Raw genomic sequence first — 10264 nt, forward strand, 5'->3', positions numbered from 1 at the left:
TAAGGGTGGTGGATTTTCAGCGGACCAGTTGCTGCTTCTGTCCTGTCCAGCAGGTTGTTTTTTTCCTGTCATTCTCAAACATGAACACCAGAACAAACATAGACTATAGAAAGCATGGTTAGCCGTATGTGGATAAATTCTGTGTAATTAGATGATTATTCAATTGACACTTGGGTCTGATAATGTGTTACAAGGTTCCGAAATGTGGCAATCACTATTAACCTACAAAATAATCAGCTTTACAAAACTGAACCAACAGGGTAATCCATCAAAGCTGTTTATTGTCACTTCATGCAGAAAACTCTTTGTCCTGAGTTGCCACATAACTAGTGATCCAAGTTAAGCTCATAATCACTTTCTTATCATTACATGCCTCTCAGCAGCAGCCTTCTCACACTGGAAAGCTGAGTCTGATAGAAATAGCTAAGCGGTTTGCTGCCATATCCATCATATGCTTATGAAGTCCTCTATGTTGTTCATTTTAAGTAATGGTAGTAATTTTATTGTCTGTATTGCTCTTAGGGCTGACAGAAAAGTAGCAGAACAGCAACAGCCTTTATTTGCTTGTGTGAAGAAGAATGTGGTTTTAAAGCAGGCTTGTTGAAGTGAGCAGTGTTACACATTCACTCGCTCAAGGACAGGACACAAATACTGGAGCTAAGTGGAACAGGGGAATAGGGAATAGGGAGCATCAGTAGGAACATGCTTGTTTACAGAAACCTGCTTAGAAGAGGAGGCAGGGAACTTAGGTGCATAGGAAAAACCTTCCCATTCTCATATCCATTTCCTGTGTGTCTGGCTTAATCTTAAATCCATACAGTGCTGAAGTGGCCACATGTGCATGCCCTTTTCTCAACTGTCTCCACAAACAGAAAACACCTTCTTGGAAATAGGATCTGAGCCCCGTGACTCTGGTTACTCAGCATTGTTGGATGATAACATACTGCAGCTAGGAAACAGAAGTGCTTCAGGCTTCCAGAGCTCCTGCAGTCAGGGGTCTCTCTTTTGCCATTTAAGGCACTTGCTTGCATTTCTGTGGGTGTCTCTTCTCCCTTCCTTCCCTCTCCCCATATTCAGAACAAACCCAGAATCTCTTTAAGTAATGAAGAATGATTTATAGCATCATTCTGTGTAGTTTATGACAAGCAACTGCATGGTCTAATTTAATAAATGCTATGCTGTAATTACAGGCTTTCCTTTTCCTATTAGCTCTTCTTTTTGTGAGTCTGGCACTGAATGAAGCTGAGGAAGCATAGTGCCTCGGGGAAGGGAAGTAATGATGACAACTTTGGAATGTTTTTAAATTGACTCCCACGAGCTCTCATGTTTTTGACTGCTGTTGTAAGATTGCTTCTCCATACAAGGCTTTTGTATCAGCAGAAAATGCAATAAGCATTTATTGCTCAACATGAAGTAAACAGGGTTTTGGGGGGAGAATTCTGGTGTTTTTCGTCCCTCTATAAAAAGAGGAATTAAAGACCCGAGAAAACCCCCTATAAACCACACTTACACATTCCCAGGAGTTTTAACCCATACGCAGATGGTAGCTGTAGCACAGCAGGGACAAAAAATAAAAATACAATTCTGTAAAAATTGTTGGATTGGGATATTAATTCTGTAAGGTATTCCTTCCTATGAATACAATAGATATCTTCTTTTAAGACATGTATTAAGTGTTGAGATCCATAGCCAATTAGTTCCAACTACAAGATTATTTTTTTCTATTCTCTTGGGTTTTTGTGTTTGTGTATGTTGACCACCATCATTAGCAGTTCTCATCTCTGGGGCAGGCCCCACAATGCCTTGCATGAACATCAGTAGCACAAGCACAAGTAGAGGCAGCAGTGTGGGAATAGAAGCAGCTGTGAATGCAAACCCTGACTAATTGCTCATGTCAATGGACAGCAGAAATGTGATTCAGGACTCTTCAAAACCTCCAATTTGTGAACTGTGACTTCTCCTAGTTTTATCCTTGCAGGTGTCCTGGTAGTCTGCTTTATACAGCTTGCCTACACTGCTGTCCCAAAATAAGTTTCCTAAATGTATATTTAATTTCGTTCTGGAGTGGATACTGTACATTGTTTTGAAAAGGAAAAGAAAGAGTTATGTTTCCAGTCACCTTTATTTCACTAGAAAAGTATAAATTACCATCATAAATACAGATAACACCAGTATAAAAATTAGATTCTCATTTATAAAATAAATACTAAAAGTCAAAGCAACAGGTCTCCAAATCCCGTCACCAAGCTTATTTGAATCTACACCATAGCAACAATTCTTCAACTGTTAATTGAAAATGATACTCAAAATGCAGTAAATACTGCTACCTATTCAGTGCTTGCTGAAGTGAGTTACTGCTGACTCAAAGCCTGCAAAGTATTTGTTCTAACACTTAGTTGGAACTATCAGACTCTGTCTATATAACTCTAGATGTAGTGTAACTGTACATACTTTTCAGATAAATAGCAAGTACCTGCTTCAATAGTGTTTCTTACAAGTTGCCAGTGCAGTCGTTTCAGTTTGTTTACCTTCGTCTACATCCAAAGATAAACAGACCAAGTTAATTTTACCCAAGAAGTGCAGAAATAAAAGTAGCAATTTTGTCACATCTGAACTAACAGATTATTTCACTAGTTAATATTGTTAAAAGGCAGATAAATACAGGGTTTGTTTCATAGAAACAGAAAAATATTCCTTTTAGTTAGGTAAAAGACACCTATTTTTCAAAAGTAGTGTTTTTTTCCCGTCACAAGTACCATAAATCTTCTGGCTCAATAAGGCCACACTGATCAAGTTAAAAGTACCTCCAGTTCAGAATCCTGTTTGACAGGACAATAGAAGGGGTTTGGGAACAATCTAGGAAAAAATCTCTCTGCAAAGAGACCTTGACAATTTAGAGACAGGCAATCACCAGCCATAGGAAGTTCTACACGGGAAAGTGCTGGGCTCAGTGCTGGGATGGGGCAGCCTTGGGCGTACAGACAGACTGGGGAATGAGAGGCTGGACAGCAGAAAGGGGCCAAGGAAGGGGCCTGGGGGACCTGGTCAAGGGAAAGTTGAACGTGAGCCAGCAGTGGCCTGGCAGGAGGGACACCCCTGTCCTGGGGACATCAGGGACAGCACGGCCAGCCCAGCAAGGGAGGGGATTGTCCCGCTCTGCTCGGAGCTGGGGTGGCCTCACCTCAAGGGCTGGGGGCAGTTCTGGGTGCCACAATAGAAAAAAGACATTGAGCTGTTAGGGAGGGTCCAAAGGAGGGCAGCAGGGATGGTGAAGGCTCCAGAAAGGAAACTGTATGAGGAGTGGCTGAGGTCACTTGGTCTGTTCAGCCTGGAGAAAAGGAGACTGAGGGGAGACACTTCAACAACTTCGCCAAAGGAAGCAGCGGGACAGTACCAATCTCTTCACTCTTGTGACCAGTGACAGGACTCAAAAAACAGCATGAAGCTGAGTCAGGGAAGATTTAGGTTGGATAGCAGGAAAAGGTTCTTCACCCAGAGGGTGTTTGGGCACTGGAACAGGCTCCCCAGGGAAGTGGTCACAGCAGCAGCCTGGCAGAGGACAAGAAGCTGTTAGCACTGTCAGGCACAGGGTGTGACTCGCGGGGACGGTGTTGTGCTGGGCTAGGACTTGGACTCAATGGTCCTGATGGGTCTCTTCCAACTCAGCACATTCTATGATTGTAAGAGATCACCAGAATGCTCTTCCAGCCTCTGGCCACTAACGACACAGGGCTTCCTGATATCTGGATTTTCTGTCTGTACTGTCTAGTGGATCTTTTAATCCACAGAAAGTTTGGGTTTCAGAAGTCCTGTTTCAGAGATCCTAAAAGGCTCCACTCAATTACCCAACTTAGGTTTTTTTTGTTGTTGTTGGGGTTTTTTCTGCTTTGGCTCTGCTGCTAGTTTCTGCAATACTTTTTCCTTAGACACCATTAAGCAGCTCCTTTTCTCTCACAGCTCTTGCCTTCTTTGCTTTCTTGCGTTTACACAGAACCACTGGAAGGACAATGGCAAGAGTGATGACTGCAACTGCTATCACTGCGAGGATGATAAACACTTCTGTTCCATATTCTGTAGGGGGAAAAAAACCCCAAGATTCAGTTATCAGAACCCACAATGCCACAGTGCTACAAACTCTTAGCACTCATTCCACTGAATGAAAAAATGCTTTCTATATGTTAGTCTCACAGAAGTGGAGTCACCACTTCAGTGTCAACTAAATACATTTTAACATGAATTTGTTAAACTGAAGTAAAGCTTTATTTCTTCTTGTTCACTTTAGGTTTTAATCTCGTTTATTTAGTGCACTGAAGTACCATGCTAACACCGAAAGAGCAAGATGGTGGACTGTTACTTAAAGTAAGCTCTTTCCATGACTTTCCATGTTCTAACTATGTATTCTAACTTATACAGTAAACAGTTTATTTCATTGCAGGCACCAGAATTTAAAGATGTGGTTTTTTTGTTAGAATATTAAAGACTGAGTGACAAATCTCACTTGAAACTTACCATCTAAGATATTCCTTCCTACACTGGTACAGAGCACCATGCTTTCTTGGCCATTACGATTTTCTCTGCGAGAGGGAATGATTCCCTGGACACAGAAGCAATAGTTCTTTCCATTGTCAACGCTTACTTCAAAATTGTGGCTTTTTGTTGTTACATCTTTCTGTAAAGGAAAAAAAATATTTCAAGTGTCAACTCTGAAGGTAGCACAGAAATTGTGTAACTATACAGAACATAACAATTATTATAGAACAAAAACTAGAGTTAACTCTTACCTTTCCAGAACTTTGATCTTTCCAGTAATAGAGTTTGTATTCCAGGTCATGCTGGAAAATATCTTGAATACTCAGAAAGCTTCCATTAGGAAACATATATGGTGTAAGCGGATCTTTGAACATGACATTCAGTTTGGAACCTTTTTGTGAATAATCCTTTATCTCTGGTTTTCCAATAACAGCTAAACAAAGATTTTTAGAATTAAAAAACTGACATCATCATTTATATACCAAATGCTCTTCTTTCCTTCTGCCCTCCATTACCTTCCCTCCTCAAATCTATTACAAGCTTAAAAAGCAAGTGAAGGCCTAGATTGTAAACAAGTCTCTTCACCTAGTACATAATATTAACTAAATGGTCTACTCAGTGCAGTGAGAAACAAATGGTAACCAAAATCTTTCACTGTCCCCTACAACAGGGGCATATTATGCCTGAATATCTTCTTTTCCAATATCAGCACGGTTACTGTAGGAATCTATAGAAAAAAAACTTTAACCTCAATCTAAACCTTGTTTAAATCAACAGAAGTAACCTTGAAAATAAACTTATAATAAGATTTAATTGGAAGTCCTACTTACTCTGGCTATAAGGTGTAAATTTTTCAGAGACTGCAAAAGGTGGCTCTTCAAAGTTATCCATCTCCGCAGGCTTTACAGACAGTATGTGTGCTGTATAGGTCTCCTTTACATTCCTGAGGACATCAGTAACATCACACTCTGTTTCTGATGTCAGTATGCATTTTCTCTTCACGTCAGATGTCTGTCTGAAAAGAGCAAGAAAGAAGTGTCAACACTTCTGAATCAGACACATATGTAGATACGTTAAAAAATGTTTTTCCCCTCAAACTGTATAGATTTCCCTCATCCAGTAGAACAGCCCTGCAGGCTAAAAGGAGAAAACTTCAAAAGCCACTATCCTGTACAGCTATATTTTACAATTCAAAGCAGAATTAAGTAATTCAAGTATGATTGATATTAATTACAGAATTGTGCTATAGGACATATATATGAATTTAAAAAATCAATCTTCTACATTAATTGAATAGAAACCATAACTAGTTCTGATTTTACATTTTTCTGCAGTTGCAGAATGTATTTAAAAATATATAAGATGTATACATCACTTTGAAGGTGTTATCCTTATACATTTAAAAACTATTGCCTTAAGAAATATCAGCTGTTATAGGAAGCTTTATTGACACTGATTGTTTAATGTGACAACAATGTTTCCACGTAGATGTAATTTGGTTTTGCATCTATGCAAATGCCACTAAGAAACAAACAGCAGCAGCAAATTTCAATGCAGAATTACAATTTAAAAACACTGACAAAAAGCATGACACATGCACTTCTCTTGACTTTTAAATTATAGAAGGCAGGTCCATTTACTTGTGAAATAGCAATGAGACTATGAAAAAGTGTTAATTTCTCACTTTATTTCCTCACAAGAAGGAACGAAAAAACAGATTCGATATTACTCCTTCAATTCTTTTCCCTCTTTTTGCCGGTGAATTAAAGAGAACAAAAATTGTGTGATCTCAGCCGGAAAAGCGAGTGCTGACTGTTTGAATATTAACAAAGAGGTTTTCCTCAAAGTAGATCAAGTTTCATTTTTTAGACTTAGCTGAACTCCCTTCTCATTTCATCAGATTTCTTTTGTCACAGATCAGCTAGGGACAGTGTGACAAGAAATGCAATGAAAAGGGATAGAGGTTTGGTCTCTTTTATGGAAGAAATGTACTCTGTCAATAGACATACACAAGAAAGCAAACATTGAATCTCATTTTCTCCATAACAGCAACTTCAGTCAAAAAAGGTGCCTCTGCTGCAGAACTACACCTGATTCTATACTGAATCTTGGGAAAGAGATTTAAATATTTAAATTTTTTGCAAGCAAAATGTCTGGGAAGAAACTCCAGATTCAAAAATTTCATAAAATTTGTTCTGCTAAGTGTGCGCTTTTAAGTCCATTAAGCTAATCACTCTTAAAGAATGAAAAAGCGCATTAAGCCATTACACTGGTATTTCACTTGTTAGTCATGAGAGAACACTCATTTTTATGCCACTTTTAGAGACAGTAGAGACTACAGTACCACTTTTTCATTAATATGTAGGAAGTTGGATGATACGTTTTCCCTTTAGGGCACGTTTAATAATGTTCTATGTATTAAAATGGGAGCTAAAACCAGCACAGATTTATTACTGAACTTCACAGAAAGTTTTGTGCAGTTCTGAAAGAGGCATTCACATAAGCTGGCTATATTTTACGTCCACAATATTTTACAGATTAAACAGGATATCTTGACAGAGGTAATGAAGAAAGGTAATTTTAGTATTACCCAGCAAGACAAAATTATTAATTACTGTGATTCACGGATTAGAATAAAATGCAGACTCATTTATTAGACACCTCCCAACACTGAAGACACAAGTCCAGACACCTTAAAAGACATAAAAAGGTGAAGTTTGGTCTAATACATGGTATGTCAGATTGAGTATCAACTCCTTCAAAGTATCCTGGCTGGCTCTCTCGAGCAGCACTGAACCCCAGAACTGAAATATTGATCTAAAGCTCATCTCTCCATTTCTGAAGCGGGCAAAACCAGAAGTCTAAACCTGATATTTTTATAGTTGGACACTAAAAAGGATTAACACCTGGATTGTCAGTTTTCCTAAATCCTAATGTTTGGGCACTTTTCTTGTTACATTTGCTTTCAGAAATATTCAAACCCGCTCTTTTCATTTCCTTCAATTGCCATTAATGAACATATCATGGTGTTATCTACTTACCCATGTATTTCTACAGTATACAAGTAGCCTGATGGTTTTGGTTGCCACTGCAGTATAGTTTTAAAATTGATTGAAGACCAAGTTATATTGACCGCTGTTGGTAGCTTTTCATAGCCTTTAAATACAGAAAAGAGTGTCATCAGTCATATTATATATAATTCCTGTTTCCCTGCAGTCATTGTTCAGTTAAATGAAGCAGTTGCTATTAATTGCAACTTGGAAACGTTTTCTTGGGGCAAAAGACTCAGTCCTGCCCTTAAGAAAGGACTGCTTATCTTACTAAAGGAATGTGTCCTGGCAGAAGTGAAGAATGAGAAGACAATTATTTTCTGTCTTGTATAACTCTGAAATTGATGAGTTAATTTGATCTTCTGTTTAATGTTCCCTTTTTGATCCAAGACCTCAAAAGCTTGAACACGCATGAGAATGTTCAAGCACTGAACAAACGAGGCATAGCTCAAAATAAACCCTAGTTATATCTGCTGCAGAAAGCGTTAGCTCCTGGATTCCCATTTACATATTTTGGAAAGATAAAGTCCCTCTAAAAATCTGCGGTTACCCTACACGCCTACAGCATCTGAGAGAGGCCAGCCCGGGATGAGTTCGTGTCCCTCTCAAGCACACTTTTGGCCAGCCACAGCTGCTTCGGGGAAATGCCTAGGACGAAGCCGGCTGGGAAAAGCACTCGCAACGCTGGAAGTAAAGCCCTCACCGTTTATCTCCTCTACCTCTTCGACAAGCAGAGAGCTGGGGGAAGCGGGAGGAAATCTTGCGACTTCACTGCAGCTGCCCACCCCGCGGCCGTCCCCGCTCCCAGCGCGGCGTTGGCCAGCGAGGAGCCCGCAGTGGCGACCGGCCCTCGCAGCCCGGGCGGCGCAGCGCCGGTGCAGGGCCGGCCCGGAGCGCGGGGGCCACTGTCGCCGTTCCCTTCCCGCCAGCGCGGCCGGCTCTCCTCGGACTCCCTCAGGGACACCCCGTCCTGGGGCTCCGAGGGACCGATCCCTCCCATCCCGCCCGTCCCGCGGGCCGTCACTCACCGGCGGCCAGGTGCCAGAGCAGCGCGCAGAGCAGCAGCGCCCGTGGCGAGGCGGCGGCGTGCAGCATCCCGGGCGCGGTGAGCGAGCTACGTGAGGCGGCCGCCGCCGCTATATATGGAGCGGGGCAGAGCAGGGGCGGGACCGAGGCCTCGCCCCCGGGCCTTCCAGCGGGGCGAGGGGACGGAGCGAAGCGGAAGCGCTGGGGCACGGCCGGGTTGAGTAAGCGCCGTGGGGGAATCTTTGAGGAACGGCAGGGGAGGGGCGCTGGGGGCCGGACGTGTCCCGCGGGCTCCGGCCCCGCCGCCGCATCCCCCGCGCAGGCCGAGCTGGACGTGAGGGCGCACCTGGACATGCAAGCGGTCCGTGTCCCCCTGCCTGTTCGGTGTCATCAGGCCCTTGTACAAGCCCTCACTTCTCTTCTTGGGATACTGGTGAAACTGGACACCGCTGGATAGCCAGCTTCATCCTCTGCAAGCCTTTAGCTGGCTGTCGAGGGACACCGCAGCTCGGAAGCGGCTGCTCTGTGGGGCAGCTGGTCATGCAGAAGTGATGTTGGGTTAATTATCTTTGATCTTGTACATTCTGAAGGGCTAAATATGCGTCCTTCCCTCAGGACACAGGCCATTGGACACAACTGCTCAGCTAGGTCACATCTTCTATCCCCTCACACCGTGCGTAGCGGACCCTGTCAAGGCTCATCGGTCACACTAGACAGAAAGTAATTTTCAGGTAAATTTCAGGGCTTAAACCAGGGGCCGTTAACCCTTTTCCTGCAAGGTCACCCTGGAAAAGTGTGCCATTTTCAGAGGAGCGGGGAATGTTTCTGACAGAAGGTGTTCGAAGCTCAGCCTTTGCCGAGGCCCGGGCTCCTGGGCTGTGCAGGGCCATCGCGGTGCTCCTTTACCCGGGCGGGGCTCTGGCTCCAGCAGTGCTCAGGATCCAGAGGGAGCTGTGCTCGCCAGCTCGGGACTGCCGCTGGGAGGTGGGAAACGGGCCATGCGGTAGGACCTGTGCATAATGCAGGGGGACATAGGCATTTACAGTCTTAGACTGACTCTTTTTTTTTCTTTGCTGACTTGGTACAAGGTATGTGGAACATGTAGGTAAAAGAAGAAGTCTAATGGAGAAGTTGAATATGTAATTACCGTTAATTTCCATGGTTGACACGTACTTGTCTGCAAGTAATCAGCTCTCTGTCATAATGCAAAATAAATGCATATGGAACAAATTACAATTCCATCAGAATTCATATAATTCTAAGGTGCACCTAAACCCTTGATTTTTAAGTTATTGGCACATATTCATTAAAATCCAGCCATACACCTTCTCATTTTCCTGCTTTGTTTTTGATAAAATTTCAGTACTGTCTCTATGTAGCTGTATGCCAACATTACCTCAGCCAAAAATATTGCCTGCTTTTGACTTGGTGTAGAATACAGATCTTGTGTGTCTAGCTTTTCAAGATGGTTACCTTGTAAGATCACAGTTGATTTTCAAAGGACTTTAAAAAGAGGAACAGTACACACATGTTTAAAGAACCTTTAGGCTTTAATTCAATTTAATTTAATGTAGTTCAGTCACAAAAGATGGAAAGTGGGTCTGCAGTGGCTTCCAGTTTTTATGCGGGTAATCTCAGGATCTCCTTCTCCTGCCCAT

At 42.4% G+C, this 10264-nt stretch overlaps 1 protein-coding gene across 1 annotated transcript; it reads right to left on the bottom strand.

Moving 5' to 3' along the window:
• Positions 1 to 2103: 2103 nt before the first annotated feature.
• Positions 2104 to 8975, bottom strand: F3 (coagulation factor III, tissue factor). The gene is made up of 6 exons (XM_030279196.4): positions 8609 to 8975; positions 7572 to 7686; positions 5361 to 5545; positions 4782 to 4963; positions 4510 to 4669; positions 2104 to 4071 (listed from the first exon to the last, which is right to left on the bottom strand). Exons 1-6 carry the CDS (start codon positions 8958 to 8960, stop codon positions 3923 to 3925), a joined length of 1143 nt encoding a protein of 380 aa, XP_030135056.4. The 5' UTR covers positions 8961 to 8975; the 3' UTR covers positions 2104 to 3922.
• Positions 8976 to 10264: the final 1289 nt, after the last annotated feature.

This window comes from Taeniopygia guttata, chromosome 8, assembly GCF_048771995.1.
Source record: "Taeniopygia guttata chromosome 8, bTaeGut7.mat, whole genome shotgun sequence".
Lineage (NCBI taxonomy): Eukaryota > Metazoa > Chordata > Aves > Passeriformes > Estrildidae > Taeniopygia > Taeniopygia guttata.

Coding starts and splice junctions, on each gene's coding strand:
- F3 (XM_030279196.4), bottom strand. CDS start 8,960: ATGTCCAGGTGCGCCCTCACGTCCAGCTCGGCCTGCGCGGGGGATGCG. Junction 5,546..7,571: donor TATACTGTAGAAATACATGG/GTAAGTAGATAA, acceptor TGCTCTTTTCAG/ACAGACATCTGACGTGAAGA. Junction 4,072..4,509: donor AGGAAGGAATATCTTAGATG/GTAAGTTTCAAG, acceptor TTCCCCCTACAG/AATATGGAACAGAAGTGTTT.